The 17,007-nt window shown below is 38.3% G+C and overlaps 1 protein-coding gene across 16 annotated transcripts in view; it reads left to right on the top strand.

Moving 5' to 3' along the window:
- Positions 1 to 12,712, top strand: part of ESRRG (estrogen related receptor gamma) — a 412,693-nt gene extending 399,981 nt beyond the window's left edge. For all 16 annotated transcript variants that reach the window (XM_068153480.1, XM_068153478.1, XM_068153479.1 and 13 more), the window contains one exon: positions 8,656 to 12,712. In XM_068153480.1, the coding sequence (XP_068009581.1) occupies positions 8,656 to 8,900 (245 nt within the window). In that variant the 3' untranslated portion in view covers positions 8,901 to 12,712. The remainder of the gene's footprint in view (positions 1 to 8,655) is intronic.
- Positions 12,713 to 17,007: the final 4,295 nt, after the last annotated feature.

Here is a 17,007-nt window from a genome sequence, read left to right as displayed (position 1 = left end):
TGAGGAGTTGGCCAATGCCACACCACTTCTATAAATTTCCACTAGTGCAAGATGTGTCAACCTTGTGGATTGTCACTGATTTCAAAGGGAGTGCATATAGCATTGGAAAAGTTTAAATGCATATATAAGGGCTCAATATTGAAATATACAGATGTTTCAGGCCTGTGTATGTTAAAGCCTACACAGGCATGATTTCAACAGTTACACCTAATATGTAGTGCCCAATATAGAACTTACCAGGTTAGTTTTAAATATTTGCATTGATTCAATAGTAACTAATACAGTCTTTAGGCCTGAACTCTAGAGAAGTCCCTCTCACCACATCATTGCCCTTGTCCTGTCAGTATCCCTTCCTTCTTTCTCAGGCTTCTCTGCACAAAAGCAAGTAGGTTTTTTTGGAGCCACAGGATGCAACTGCTCTATATTCCACCTCACACCGCCCAAATGAAGCAAGCTGGCGCCAATGAGCACTTTGTTTACCCACGCAGAAAATCAACTTTGAATGGCTTCCAAAACGTGCATGTACCAATTACTTCCTCGTGTGTAAGGGAAGGTGAAATGTTTACAAAATGTGTTTGAAGAGTGTACAAGTGCTCACACGCTCACGTGAACGCTCCCACACAGGAAAGATGACCTAGTCATCTCTTTGGTATCAGAAAATGCTTTCAGGTATCGATCAGGTAATACTAAACAGGAAGTTGCAGGTGAGCAGTTTTTTGAAACTGCCTAATCAGTAAGGTGGAAATCATGCCCTCAGGCCAAATGTTGCAGAAGAGCTTAGAAGTCACAACTGAGAAGAGATTTTTCAGTGAAGTTTGGTTCCCACCTACAACCTAACATAAGGAACTATAGAGTGTCAAAATATATTAGCACATACGAAAATCTGACCTGTGTGTATCTGCTTAATAGGCTGCTGGCATCTTGAAAAATCTGATCCAAACATGAATGCTAGGCACTTAAAAGTGCAACCTTATGCACTGTTGAAAATTTAATCTTAAACACTCATACTAGCTGTCTAGCCTGTACCAGCAAAAGGAGAAAAGGACCTCTACTCATCATCAGTTTCTGGTCTAGCTTACTAACGCTCCTAAAAGAGACCAGCACCTTTTTTAGTTCCAAAGGAGTAAGAATTATTTTGGGCATTTTAATATAATGAAGCACAGATCAACAGATTCCAGTAAAGCTGCAGGATCTATTATCCTGGTTAAAAAAATTAGTTTGTTCTTACAACTTGCTTAGCTTTCTAGCCACCAAAACAGTGTACTCAGAGAGCCACATTTTTATTGTTAATATATTATTATTATTATTAAAATTAATAAGTAGAACCCTATAAATTACTTAATCCAGAGGAGATCATCTTTATTTCCAGTACAGATGGTGGCTGATTCCACAACATACTATATTTAGTTTCCAATAGCTCCAGGTTTCTTAATCTGACTTTATTTAGTCATCTTCATAGCGTTAGAATTCATGATTAAAAGGTATTTATTGTGATTAGGCATATATCAAATATGTATATACACACCAGTGCATTACTGGTGTGTTACCAATGTTTACTTTCCCAAATACAAATAGCAAGATCTGTTAACTCTTCATGTAATTTTGTGTAGAGTGAAATGTCATAGAACATTGTTTTAGAAAGGGATGTTGCCACTTTAGTCAGAGTTTTTGTGTTGCTGGAACAGGTTCTTCCAAATAGAGACAGTTCTTAGAGAAATTTTTCTGTGCTGACTGGTGAGGTTTCTGGGTAGGAATGGTATGATATGAACCACTGTGTCCCCACTGCAATTGCTGCTCTTCACTGGGACTCATCCTGCTTTTCCACAGCATTAAACTTGTGGCTCTCAATGGTAATTATGGCAATTACTTGTAGTGGATAAGAAGGATTTTAAAGCATTCATTCAGCATTTTCTTTCAGTTGATATCTTGCCCCTAGATCTGTGATTCAGATTCTGCTTTTCCAGAGTTTTAGTAGCTTTATCGAGCAGGTACTCGAACCAGTTAATAGTATGCAATTTGTTCTGCACTGCAGAAATATTGCTTTATTTAACACCCTCACTACCTATCCTAGTGGAAAGTAAGCCATTTCAGGAATTAAAAAAACAAACCACAGGTAGTTTACTGTGTTTAAATTTATCTTATGCCTCTGGGTTTAGTTCACTGTTAGCCTCTGAAATAAATAGGTGTGTTGCATGAACCAATTTCTTTTCCCTACTACACCTTCATTTCCTGCTATGTTTCAAAAACTTCACAGTAACTTCTGAGGTTTCAGTTTTTGTGTCTCTTCTTAAAAGCAGGCCAATCCAGTGCAATACAGCTTAAGGCTTTGTTGACTAAGACAGATCATTCAAGCCTTTGTTTTACTGTTTTTTTTGGTTTACATTGCCTATAATTCCAAATGATAAGGAATTCTTAATTTATTCCTCTTTAATTTCCAACATATATTTGATTGAGGTCTCTGTTTCCACTATAATAATCCAGATGTCAGACTGGTTTTGCCATACTCTTTTGCCAGGGAAGATGTTCTGTTTGTTTATGTACTTGTCTCTTAGCTTGACCATGCAGACCCCAGGACAGGAAAGACAGGCAAATAGGTGGCCAAATGAAGTATATTTGTTGACCCCAAACACTGAGGATATCAGTAGCTGGGTCATCAGTTCTAGACTGGAAAAGGCTGGGAATTCTTGCTGGATGAGGGAACTCAAAGCCTAGATTGATTTGCTATCAACAGTTTCCATAGGTTGCTTCTGTCTTAAGCAATATGCTTTTCCAAATGTTGCTATGTTGTGTTTCTCACAGAAATTATAGTGTGGGCAAACACTTTGGAAAAATACAAGTTTCTCTGTGTAAATCTGGCATATGTTTCAGGCAGGAGAGGAAGCAGTTTTGTAATTCTGAGAATAGTTCACCCAACAATAAACCCTGCTGTGCTTTGAGGGTGGGTGGTGGAGTGTTTGGATTGCCAGTGCAGTCTAGCTAATAAATTCCTCTTATTTGAGGCATAATCCAGATTTGGATTTTGTTGTCTTTACGTAAAACAAAAAATGTTTCATCTGCTTTTCTTCCTCTTCATCCCATCCTGTTCTTTCAGGATCCCACAGCTTTCTAAAGTGATTCATCTGCTTTGGGTTTGTGAATGGCTCAGATGTATGAAATTACAAATATCACAGCAATTGCTGTCTTTCAAGTACTTGTTGATATTTGCCTCTCTGATTTGCTTTATCAGCATCTTAATGTGTGCATTTGTTATTGCATACTCTCTGCTGCTTGATTCACTATAAATAATTTCTTCCTTTATGCTGCATGAATTTTCTGACATAAAGAAAAACCTCATTTGAGACCCCTGTATTTCTACTACTTCTTAGTCACGTTATATTCAGAATACATATAGACCAGCATGTAACTTTACTCAGAGCAGTCTTTTGAGAAGTCTCCTTGCCCTTAGTTCAGGTGATTTCTAATCTGTAGCTAGTTGTCACCCTTTGTGGTGTGTTCTAAATGATTCCTGGGTGGCTGGGTATTTGTTTCCTGTATTTGAGATGAAGCTTGAATTTTAAACAAGGTAGATTGTAATCTGAATTTCTGTCTGGACCTTGTGGAGTTTTTCTTGGATGAGAACTCTAGTTTTCTCCTATTTATGCACAATGATACAATCAGTCAGCTGATTAGAAGAGGTACAATTCTATTTTCCCATCCTGTGATGGTGCAAGAAGGCACTTGCAAGGATAGAACAAGAAATTCAGAGCTCAGTGAGTTGATGCCCTCATTTGTTGATCTCACTCTTGCAGCACCAATCAGTAACAACTTTTCCCCCTGCTAGACTGAAATTCATGTTCTTAATAAGGCTTGTATTTGTCTGTTGAGCTGTTCAGTTTTATCAGCCCGAGATCCTTTTTTATTCAAGTGCATTCACAATGAAATCCTGCTTGCTTTCAAATGGCAGCACTTTCAAATTACCCTGTTTAATTTCATTGTGTATACAGGCAAGGATTTTTAAGTGTATTACATCTGGGTATTGGTTTCTTCTGAATATTAACCTGTGTAGGATGTAACTGTAAATTACCCAGATTGCCTACAAAACAACTTTAAAGAAAACAATTCAAAACCAAAAGAAAAGTGTTTTTCTTGGTATAGCAAGAATAAGTCTTTGTTCCTAACTTACAATTCAATTTCATATTGTCTGTTGAATTATTTATTTAATTCTGGATTGCCAGACAGATTCTCCTTTCCTTAAATTATAGTGGTTCTTGTTGACATTGCCCTCTCTTACTAGTGAGAATTTGGTTCATCAGCAATAAGTTAACCTGCTCTAAATTCACTTCTACATCTGCCAGTCTGTACTTACTGAAAAGATTTCTCTTTTATTTTTCCTTCTCTTTTCCCCTTGGCTAGTTCAGCATTTTCAGCCATTTTCCTTATTTTCAAAGGCTTATGCCTGAGGGATTAAGATCTACATTCGTTTAATATCAGGAATAAAGTGGAAGTTCCAGACTGCAAGGCTAAAACTTGAAGAAGGATCTTTGTAGAGATTAATATTTTCCTGAGCAATCTGCGAGCTGAATCATGGTCTAATTAAATATCACAGATTTAGTGAGTTTGCATTTAAACATTAGATTCTAGAATAGGTAAAGCTGAAATAAGTTTGAATCTTCTCTGCAAATGGGAAGTTATATTATCATAGTAATTTCATTAAATAATTTTTAAATCTTTCAGACTAAATCACCACTTAAAAAGAGTAGTTTGAAGTCTTAATCACTGTTTGGAAGTGCCTCTCTCTCTGCTGTTTTTTTCTTACCTCTTTTCCTATGACAAAATCTGTTTTCCCAAGGCATAGATTCCCAAACTGCTCCCCGACCAGTGGAGTCTTTGTGTTGGGCCAGTGGAGAGCTGGCTGGTCATGTTCTTCCCAGCTGCTGAAATGATTTCAAAGACAGCAACAATTACATTAAATGTTCTTCTACTGTTACCTTTTCCATGTAAGCAATTGCTCTGTTTACTGAAGGGTGGTAGACAACTGCTCCAGCTAGAAGAGGGTAAGATCCTTTGTTTTAAGATGTTGTCCACACAGTGAAAGAGTTTAAGCATGGAGTGTAACAGCTATATCAGAGGGCAGGCTTTGGTTCAACTTCTCTTGCATTTTCTGGGGGTGGTCTCTTCCTTTTTTTTGCCCTCCTCACCCAGTTTCAGTATAAGAAATAAGTAGAGCATACATATTCTTAAGACTGCAGGCCAAATTGCTATCCAAGTGCGGAGCTAAGGATCTCATACAAGCTTCACCTGTCTGTGAGAAATATATTAGTCTGGACTCAATCCATCTATTTTCAGAGTCAAGCATTGTTGAAGTTACAAATGGTGATTCCTGGAAGAATCAGGCCAGTTTTGTACAGAGTTTAAAACTAAACATTTCTAGTCAGATTCTCCAGAAAGACCTGTTTCTTTATGCTATATGGTGTGAACAAAATAATTCCCAAGAACAGCCTTTGACTCACCAAGCGTTTGTTGCAGATCAAATGCTCTTTGGTTCATCAGAAAATCTGGCCCTGGCACTCTGGGTCTGGGAAAAGATGTGTAATTTCTGCACAAACTCTGTGTAGTTTGTGGAAAAATTATTTGGAGTAACAGATTGTATCTTCTTGGCACTTGGTGCCATGGTCTAGTAGTCATGAGAGCTTGGGTGACAGGTTGGACTTGGTGATATTTGAGGTCTTTTCCAACCTTGTTGATTCTATGGCACAAGATTGAATATCCAAGGACTTGGTAAAGGGGAGTAAAGACAACAATTTATCTGGAGTTTGCATTCCAGATTTAACCCTGTGGCTGGACACTCTGCTTAAGACATCAGTCAGGTTTGTACGTGTGTGTTAGCACGTCTGCATTGATAACATCTGTTTGCAGGACACAGAGTTTGGGGATTTTCTCTTATTGACAGAGAATTATCTATTACAGTATCACAGTATCACTTAGGTTGGAAAGGACCTCGAGGATCATCGAGTCCAACCTATCAACACAGACCCCATGACTAGACCATGGCACCAAGTGCCACGTCCAATCTCCCCTTGAACGCCTCCAGGGTCGATGACTCAACCACCTCCCTGGGCAACCCGTTCCAATGACGAATGACTCGCTCGGTGAAGAACTTCCTCCACACCTCGAGTCTAAACCTCCCCTGGCGCAGCTTGAGACTGTGTCCCCTTGTTCTGGTGCTGGTTGCCTGGGAGAAGAGGCCAACTCCTTCCTGGCTACAACCACCTTTCAGGTAGTTGTAGAGGGCAATGAGGTCACCCCTGAGCCTCCTCTTCTCCAGGCTAAACAATCCCAGCTCCCTCAGCCTCTCCTCATAGGGCTTGTGTTCAAGGCCTCTCCCCAGCCTTGTTGCCCTTCTCTGGACACGCTCAAGTGTTTCGATGTCCTTCTTAAACTGAGGGGCCCAGAATTATCTATTAGAATTGCCATATTAGAAAAGTATTAAAAGTGTATGAGTAGAATAGAATAGAATAGAATAAACCAGGTTGGAAGAGACCTTCAAGATCATCGCGTCCAACCTATCATCCAACACCACCTAATCAACTAACCCATGTAACCCCCCCAAGAATTGGGGGGGGAATCATCTCACTTGAATTACAACTAAATTTTGCTAGAGGTGATGTTGCCCTATCATATTTTTAAAAATATGGTAGCCTTCTGTTTCCCTAGGAGAGGTATTTTTGTGTTTCTCTGCTTTTGGGAGAATGCACCTTGTTGCGCAGCATCACATCCCTGCAGCGTGTGTCTTAGCTGCGTGCTTCTTAGAGTATGTATTCACTAAGACTCCGAATTATTAAACATGTAAAACTCCCATAGGACTCCATTATGTGTAATTAACAGATAAACTGTCATCAGAATCAATAAAACGTGCTAAATGATCCAAACTTGTATATAATTAAGTGTCTGTTTTAGAGCAGGAGCTGTAACTTTTTTTTTTTCTCCTTTCCTTTTTTTTTTTTTTTTTGCTTTTCAATTTGCACATTTGTTTTGACAATAGAAGCTGGAACATTTTTGTTAACCTGTTACTTTCTGGTTTGTGTTATAGTTTACCTGTTTGTGTTTGAAAAGGAAGAGGTGTTTACTATCTGGCTTAATTATCTGAGGAAATACTTGCATGTCAGCTTTTAGGAAATTAATGTTAGCTGTATCTTAATTCTCTGAATGTAATTCAGATATTTGAAGCACGTGCACAATTTGGTGGTGTTGTCATCAACAAGGTAAAATATGAGGCTCTGTCAAAATACTGATCCAGGGCATCAGACTGCTTAATAGAGGGCTTGGAAGCAATGATAGAAGTGGTTCTTCACCATCTGGCTCCTCAGTCGTTATTCTGCCTGGGTGCAGGAGCTTTATTCCAAACACTTAAGATGCAAAACAGTGTTGGATATGCTTTAACAATGCCACATCCCAGTTTCACCCTGGCTGAAGTTTGGGCAGTGTAGCCTATCCCTAGCACTCATAACCCTCCCAGTAGTTATTTTTTCATACGGCATTTTATTGGCTCTGTAATTCTGTTGATGATCCAAATTTTGGTAGCTGATAAGGGCTGTTTGGTGGCCTCTTTCACCTGTGCCTGTTCTTCTTTACTTGCACTCACCCCACTTTGGACCACATCAGGGTTTTTTGGCATTTATGACTACATAAAAGTCAGAGAATTAGGGCTGCTCATCCAAAGTCATCTCAGCATGGTCCAGTAACTGCGTGTTCTCAGGGACATCTTACCTTTCTGTATCTGTGCTGTTGAGGGTTTTACAGTTATTTCAGTTAGATCTTTCCTTTTTTATTTCACACTTCTATTGCTTTAATCTTTCTGGGTCATGTAGCAGTTTAGTTTAGTTCCTGGTGTGTGTTGCTTCTAGGCTTCTCACACAATACTTACTCCACCAAAACATCTCAGCTGGAAAGGTACAGGGCGAGGTCCTTGCTTCCAATGATTTAGAAAAAAAACCACAAAACCCCAACAACAGCAAGATAAACCATCCTCTGTGTGGGTGGGAAAGAATTACACCTTGTAGGAGACATTAGCTTCACAGAGCAAAAGCTCTTCAGGAACATAGTAAGTGTTGCCTGCCTGTCTGATTGTGCCCAAGGGAGAAAAAAATTTGCTAAACCTATCAGGAAATCACATCAAACCGCTTTTCCCTGGTGTCAGTGCAGTGGTCCTGGTCCTAATCCCATGATTAGTGTTTCTGAGGTCTGGTTAACGACCATGGCATCCAACTCTATAGCCTCAGATCCTGACACATAATTCTACTGAGCTTTTCCATGGTACAGCAGTCATTCTTGCTTCCCAGATAAAATGCAGACCTCAATTCATACAGCCCTTTGGCACTATCATTTCTTCAAAGTACTAACTATAAGAGATGGTTTATGGAGCAGTGTGAGTGATCATTTTACTTGTTTGAGGAAGATGAGGAGGAGAATTACTTACAGAAGAGTTAATTATACATTTGCAATTCTACATCAGCTCCAGATATTTTCCTGAAGGTCAGTATAGAAATTAGTGGGTAATTAGCTTCCTTCTTTGTGGCAAGAGGATGGACAGAACTAGTGAAAGTGTTGTGCAGCCATAGCATTATCTGACTTCGGGCACACCAGACTGAAACCTCCTGTTGCTCTTTTGTTTTGCAGACTCAATGCACATAGAGGATGTTGAGGCTGTGCAGAAACTTCAGGATGTCTTACATGAGGCTCTGCAGGATTATGAGGCTGGGCAGCACATGGAAGACCCCCGTCGTGCAGGCAAGATGTTGATGACTCTCCCACTTCTGAGGCAAACCTCCACCAAGGCTGTGCAGCATTTCTACAACATCAAACTGGAAGGCAAAGTCCCCATGCACAAACTTTTTTTGGAAATGCTGGAGGCCAAGGTCTGACTAAAGCATCATGGGCTTCCCCATCATGCACGTTTTAAATAAAAAAAAAAAAAAACAAGTTAAAAAAAGAGGATGAAAAAAAAAGAAAAAAAAAAAAGGGAAAATAAACAGGATAATAATGGCAAAGAAACTTAGTGTTTAATTAAGGAAAAAAATGACTGCACTGATATTTAGCAGCAAGACTGTGAAGCAGCTTTCAACTTTTACTTCTGTGTCTTTCTGATGCAGTTTTTCTTTTCCTTTTCCTTTTCTCTCTTTTCCTTTCTGTTCTTTCCTTTCCTTTTTTCCTTTTCTCCTTTTGTTTTTCGGTTGTTGGTTTTTTTCCTTTGCTGCTGAACTTTTAAAAAAGAGGTCTCTAATTGAAGAGAGATGGAAGCCAGGCCTGCCAAAGGATGGAAATCCATAATATGGATGCCAGTGAACTTATTATGAACCATAATGTCCCCAATGACAAAGGAATCAAAGAGAGAACCACCGTACCTAGCAGTACAGTACAACACGATGAACTGACTGAATGCAGTATTAGATTTCATAGGAGCAGTCTCTAATTAGACGACTAAGCGACGATGCATCGGCTGCTTCTTATCATTGCATTTTCCATCTAGATCAGTTACAGCCATTTGATTCCTTAATTGTTTTTTCAAGTCTTCCAGATATTTCTTAGGTTAGCTACAATGTAACTTTTTCAGGGAATAGTTTAAGCTTTATTCATTCATGCAATACTAAAGAGAAAGAAATACTGCATTTTTTGTGCTGGCTTGAACAATTATGAACAATAATGAAGGACAAATGAATCCTGAAGGAAGATTTTTTTAAATGTTTTGTTTCTTCTTACTAACGGAGATTTTTTTGTACCAGCTTTACCAGTTTTCAGCCATTTATTAATGTGGGAATTTATCTTACTAAAGCAATAGTCGAAGGGAAGGTGCATATTATCACGGATGCAATTTATGTTGTGTGCCAGTCTGGTCCAAAACATCCAGTTTCTTAACATGAGCTCCAGTTTATAACTAAATGTTCACTGACTCAAAGGATTAGATTACACCTACAGTATATCCAAGTAGTCTAACATAGAAATATTCCATGTCAAATACCAATCCGTAACGGTGTTAGGAGACAGCGACTGTACAGAGGTATAGTTGCTACATGATTTCTAACTGCTTCAGTTGCAAATGAACAAGAATACTGCCTGTTTGCAAAATTATAACCTCACATGCCGAAAATCCCTATGAACCAATAGTAGCTTAGAGGCAATAAGGCAAATGCCGACATTTGCAAAATTAAGAAATCAGAGTAGTAGCCTTCTGACCAAATTGAAGAATTTAACACTTCCTATACCTTATTTATTGATTTAGATTTTATTTTGTAAATGGCAATCTTTAACAAGTAGCTAAACCAGTATATGTGCTTTTCAACCAGTATTGTCACAGCATGAAAGTCAGTCAGTTTCAAGACTGTTACGAGGTGTAATCTAATGTATAAACCGATTAGATGCCCCCAGAAAACTACAGTCGCTAAATAACCAATAAACAATAACCTCCATCAAATGCTATACCAATGTACCAGTGTTAGTAGCTGCTCCCTGTACTATGTGAACATCCTTATTCTATGTACACAGATGTAATTAAAATTGTAATCCTAACAAACAAAAGAAATGTAGTTCAGCTTTTCAATGTTTCATGTTTGCTGTGCTTTTCTGAATTTTTATGTTGCATTCAAAGACTGTTGTCTTGTTCTTCTTGTGGTGTTTGGATTCTTGTGGTGTGTGCTTATAGACACAGGGTAGAATTAGAGACAATATTGGATGTACAATTCCTCAGGAGATTACAGTAGTATATTCTATTCCTTACCGGTAATAAGGTTCTTCCTAGTAATAATTAAGAGATCGAAACTCCAAACAAATACTCGTTATGAACAGATACACACTGAAATCATAATATTTTCAAAACAAGGGATAATTTCTGTAACAGTTTATTATAGAATACCAATGTATAGCTTAGAAATAAAACTTTGAATATTTCAAGATTATAGATAAGTCTAATTTTTAAACGCTGTAAATATAGCTTTTATTCAATCATCTCTCAGATGTTGTTATTAACTCACTCTGTGTTGTTGCAAAACTTTTTTGGTGCGGACAAGTTTCCCAAACTATTGCTATGTTGTGTGCTTTAAAGAAAATAACGATGGGCTGATGCTCCATCAGCCTTGTGCTAGGAAAAAAAAACCACAAAAACAAACAAAAAACCAACAAAAAAAAACCCAACTGTGTATCTATCATTAGCTATATGGGACTATATTGTAGATTGTGTTTTCTCAGTAGAGAAGTGACTGTAGTGTGATTCTAGGTAAATCATCATTAGCAATTCATTCAGATGGTCAATAACTTGAAATTTATAGCTGTGATAGGAGTTCAGAAATTGGCACATCCCTTTTGAAAAATGTCAAAAAAAAAAGAAATAAAACTAATAATAATAATAATAATAATAATAATAAATAAATAATACAACTCCTGGGAAAAAGGTGCTGATTCTATAAGATTATTTATATATGTAAGAGTGCAAAAAATAAAAAAGAAAAAAAAAAAGGTAAAAAAAAAAAAGGAAAAAAAAAAGAAAAAGAAAAGAAAAGTTTATTTTCCAGAAAGTTTGTGCAGGGTTTAAGTTGCTACTGTTCAAGTACACTATATATATATAAATATATAATATAAATATTGTTTTTGCTGTATCACGTTAAAGAACTTGGGCTTCAGGGTCAAAAAGCCAATCAACTAGAAGTATACAGAAACACACGCACACACACACACACAATGGAGATGTGTTAAAGGCACACGGTGCAAACCTTAGTTTTCCTTTGCCCTAATTGTTTTGGAGCTGCAAAAGAACAAGTATCTCGAGACTGTAAAAGCGTTACCTGAAACATAGCTAAAAGAGCTGCACGGGCTTTATAATGTTCCTCATCTTAAAACCTTGCTGGAGAAGAGTTCTTTCAAGACCACTTTCTTAATGTGAAGTGTTGGGAAAATTTCAAAGGGTGTATGTTTTAGCCATAACGATTTTAATTTCTATTTTTGCTTCATTTTTTTAGGTTGTTTTATTTTTCTTTTGTTTTGGTTGGGTTGGTTTTTTTTTTCTTATTTAAAGCAATATGATTGTGTGACTCCCGGAAGTTACACGTTTGTTTCAATCAGATCAGATTGTTGTATTTATTCCACTATTTTGCATTTAAATGATAACATGATAAAAAAAAAAAAAAAGAAAAAAGAAAAAAAAAAGGAAAAAAAAAAAAGATATAAAAAATTAAAACTGCTATTTTTCTTATGGAAGAGAAAATGGGTGTTGGTGATTGTATTTTAATTATTTAAGCGTCTCTGTTTACCTGCCTAGGAAAACATTTTACGGCAGTCTTATCGTGCAAAGATCGCAAAAGGACAAAAAGAAAAAAACAACCCCTAAACTGCTTATAATAATCCAGGAGTTGCATAATAGCCAGTAGTTAAAAAAACAAAAAAAACCACATGAAGCAAACCAACAAATAAAAAACAAAAAAAAAACCAAACATGTCTATAGCTGTAGATGGGCTTCACATCTGTATAGCAATCAACTGTATATTTTTGTGATGTGTATCATACCGTGTGCTCCAACCAATGTCCATTTGTGTAAATGTATTTATTTTATATTGTATATATTGTTAAATGCAAAAAGGAGATATGATTCTGTAACTCCAATCAGTTCAGATGTGTAACTCAAATTATTATGCCTTTCAGGATGATGGTAGAGCAATATTAAACAAGCTTCCACTTTTGATTGCTTTTATTTTATTTTTTGTGTTGTGGTTTTTGGTTTTTTTTTAAATTTTCTTTTCTTTTTCAGAGGAGGAAACTGAGCAATTAGCAGTACCCTGAGTTACTTCCATTCAAAAGAGGAGCCAGTCTTACCACTTCTCCCTTAAACTACAATATAAGTGTAAATAAATGCTATATAAAGCCTTGTCAGAACGAATTCCAGTGTGATACAAGACATTTTGCATACTCTTAAATATGCAAAATGTCTCATGGCACATTAGAATTCAGGCTGGCAGGCCTTTATATAGCTCTTATTTAATCTTAAAGCATCTTCACATCAACCTGCATTACTCAAAATCATTGCCTCTCTGTCAGTGTCATAAAAGAAAACTTTCCCACTATTTTAAGATCACATTAATATCATCTAAAAGTACTTATTTGCTTTCTCCATCAACAACCGATCACTTTCAGGATCAACAGCCATCAACAACTATCATTCATTTGCTGCTGCAGGAAACTCCTTTCATGTGTTTTGAGTTTTAAAAAAAACACAAACAAAAAACAACAAAAACAAAAAAAATCTCTATTATTTGATGCAGCTTTTCTGAATGGAAGTAAATAGCCTCTGGAGCAATAATATAGATTGGTGTTAATGAAGAGCACTGATAAGTCGTCAAGATGCAGGGGGGGGTTAAACAGCAGGGCTGCAGACTGGCAGTAAATGGCCTCTCAGCCTTTTCCCTCTGACAGGCTGCAGCCCCCGTTGCTCAGGGTCACCCCCTCTTTCCTGAGGACCCTCCTGGAACCATCACAGAAGTGCTAATGTATGCTTTTCTTGCTTTTTGGCCTATATTGATAGTATTTTGTTGTGTTTGCCAACGTATTTCTCACCTTCACTGCTGGCCATTCTCTGGAGGTTGTGGCTGATGGCACAAGGGCTACTGAAAAGAATGATGATGCTCAGGGATGGGAATTTTTTTCAGCCAAGGTACCGGGGCAGCACCAGGAGCTTTTTGTGCTTTGCAGTCTTTTAGTGGCAATATGCCTTGAAATAGAAGGGCACCTCTTTCCTGCTTACCAGCACCTGCTGTATTAGAGCTACCCTAGGAAATGGGGATTTTTCTGACTGCGTGGACTCTTCAAATGAGGTTAAAATTGGGTTTTGGTGTTGACATTGCTGTATGCGCAGGCATACATACGGACACATATACACAACCAGTTTCTCCCCCTTTTTGAGTGTTCTGATTTTGAATTCTTCAAAGGAAAACAAAATCCTGCATTGTAACTTACAAGTGAACAAAGTAGTGCAACAAATGTTCACACACAGAGGGAAAAAAAAGAGTAAACAGTGGTACTTCTGGCCTTCCTCAACATGTGACTGTACCTAATTGTTGGGTAAAGTTCTCACAATAAAAGACCCCACAACATTTCTGTACCATTTGTTATGAAAGGGTCATGAAGCACCATAAAAATACAAGTCTAGCATCACAGAAGAGGAAATAAAGGGAACACTGAGATTAAGCCAATTCTAGGGATGGAGCTGCAGTGTTCTTTTGGTCTGTTTTTTCCTTACTGTCTCTGCAGTAAAGTCAAGATGGGCACAGAAATCCATCAGAAATGGATTGGGCAAAAATGTTTCAGTAGGTATCTCTGGGAAATATGGCTAGCAGCACAAATCTCTCTCAACTGTGAAAAGACCTAGTAAATCTTTAAAGACATTTTTAAAGGGCTTGGGATGCTGGCATTTGTAGCTTGACCAACACATCCTACTACAGCTCTCAATCTGTGGCCGCAACATCGCCACTTAGCTAAAATAAGAAGATGCAAACTGACTGAGCCTCCCTGTTGTGGATATGGCTTGGCTCAGCCAAACTAGATTTTGACATGATTTACTTCAGCCTTCCCCCTCCCCTGCTTCCCTCCCCCCTGCCCATTAAAAGCAGCCATCCCCGTGTAAAAGCACAGTTTTGCCACCGTAGGTGCTTGTTTGACAGCCTTCTACCCCTAGCACCATGCCAACCTGGCCATGGAGCGCTCTGCTCCTCCCACGCTGTTACACTGGCACCCGTGCCCGCTCGCAAGCTGGCTGATGCCGTCAGTACTGATGCAAAAGGAAAATGAGCCACTTGCTGAGCTGGCTACTAAATGGCATGGGATTTCTGACAGGCTCCAAGTTCTCTTTGGAGCTTCATGTACAAGTAATCGGCTAACGTGATGTCATTAGGGATTTTTGCTTGGTTGGCAGGGGATTTTTTTGACCTTGTGAGTTCACAGTGTGGAAAGTTCTGGCAAACACCAATAAGAAGTAGTCTGGTGTGGTCTTTCCAGCTGATTCTTTCGCAGCGAAAGAAATGGCAAGAAATATATGCATACATGCATGGGCTTTTTTATACACAATGCTAATGCTGTCTAAGTACTGACAAAGGTTAAGCATGTAAAAAACAACCAGCGCAGCTCACCAAAGAACAAACCATCAAAACCAAAACAAGCAAAAAAGAGATATATTCTGAAATATAACAGAGGTGGAAATATTGTCATTAGTAGGACAAGCCTTCATGCTGTACATTTTTAATGTGTCCTCCTTGAGCATCACCTGGTAATACCCTACTGAAAAACCCCACAACCCTAAGCACAAAAACACCTGAGATTTGTGTGTGTGTGGCACAGGTTTTTTTCTACAGAAAACACCACTTCTTGTTTTCTGGGGGTTTGTTCATTCATTCATTTTTGTTTAATGCTACCTGTCCTGGCTCCTGCCCTAAACTCAAGAAGGGAACAGCTTCTGTCTGTGTCCTGTTTGGTTTTTTTCTACAGCCTTTGTTTATTTTCTCTAACAGCCTTTTATACTTGCACCTTTCCTTTCCTTTGCATTTCATCTCTCCTGTGTAATGTAGGTCTCTGATTTCACATGACACTTTGCTAATTACTATATCCTTCGTTATACAGCCTGCCTGCTGTAGCTGCCTCACAAGGAGTGTGTTTCTCCTGTCTGATAAGATGCTGATTCTGTGCGTATAGGTTGTCTCTAGTACAGAGATCACTAACTTCCTCCTTGTAGTTGCATTAAAGAAGAAGGAAAAACCTGATCAGTACAGAAAAGAATATGGGTGCATTTATTTGCTTTAAACATTTTTATTCCCAAGTGTTTAAAAGCACTTGTGTTCCCACATCCTGGCCATGCTAATTATTAGTATTTTGTTAAGACTGAAGGCCTTAGTCTTAATTCTTCGTGTTCAGATTTCCCAGCCTGGCTCCTTACAGTCTCGGTTAATATGAAAAAGCAAGTGGAGGTAGATTGATTACATGCAGGCTCTTATTATTAAGCAGAACAGAAAAGAAAGGAATTTCAAAATATAATTCTCCATTCCCAGGAGTATTTGTCTTGTTCTCCATGAAGTTAAAGGTCTGAAATAATGTGCCCATCAGGAGCTCAATGTTGCATGTCCATGCCAGTTGGTCCAAGGGCTTGTTATGATGGTAATGACCTGCTGAAACGTGAGCTTTGATGGCAACAATACAATTGCTACCAGCTCACCCGCTGGGAGAAATATTTTATTATTGTCAAATGCTCTCCACAGAGATTTGTTTTGCCTGTTCCTGTTTAAATTAAATTCAGAGCAGAACTGCATTATTATTTCTCCAGAGTATATCTGAAATAAACAACTATTCTCCAAATTTAGGATTCCTGGTTAGTTTAAATTTTCTTATTAGCAGAAAAATTACAATAGGTGACAACATAGCTGCAGGAATATTATTATGGCAGCCATACAAGAGATTTACACACTGAGAGCATGGCCTAAAAGCACAAGAACTCCCTTCTACTTTACAAATGCCAGCCAAATTAATAATTAACTGTGCCATAAATTCTCCAGCCTTCAAGACTGATGTCAGTGCTCTTCTGTGTCACACTAGAGGAATTTTGTCATAAGACTAAGTGGTGTTCTTTATAAAGAGCATTCCCTGCATGTAGAAAGTGGCCCAAGAAAACAGCCCATGCCACTCCATATTACAGCGTCTCGGCAAACGAGTGACAGCAGGGCTTCAGAGTCATTTACTGCTGCTTTCTCAAGGCAAAACTATCTCCTTACGCCTGTGAAACAGAGCAAATTTTGTTCCACATTAAATGGGCCAGATTATCTCTTCCACAAGCTAAAGAGACAACACTAAATCCCAGCTCATGTAATTTCCTTCAAAATTGTTCTGCTCAGGCTGGGTGTTCCCAGGAGCGCCACCAGCAGAATTATCCAGCAATTCAGCTGTACTTAAATTGGCAGATGTCGGAGATTTAAGACAGTCCCGAAGCCTTAACACAAATCCGCTGCTTCT

Source organism: Melanerpes formicivorus, unplaced genomic scaffold (genome assembly GCF_026170545.1).
Source record: "Melanerpes formicivorus ecotype bairdi unplaced genomic scaffold, bMelFor1.0.p_v2 SCAF_26, whole genome shotgun sequence".
NCBI lineage: Eukaryota > Metazoa > Chordata > Aves > Piciformes > Picidae > Melanerpes > Melanerpes formicivorus.
Note: the sequence above shows the minus strand (reverse complement) of the source record. Positions and strands in the feature narration are given on the sequence as shown.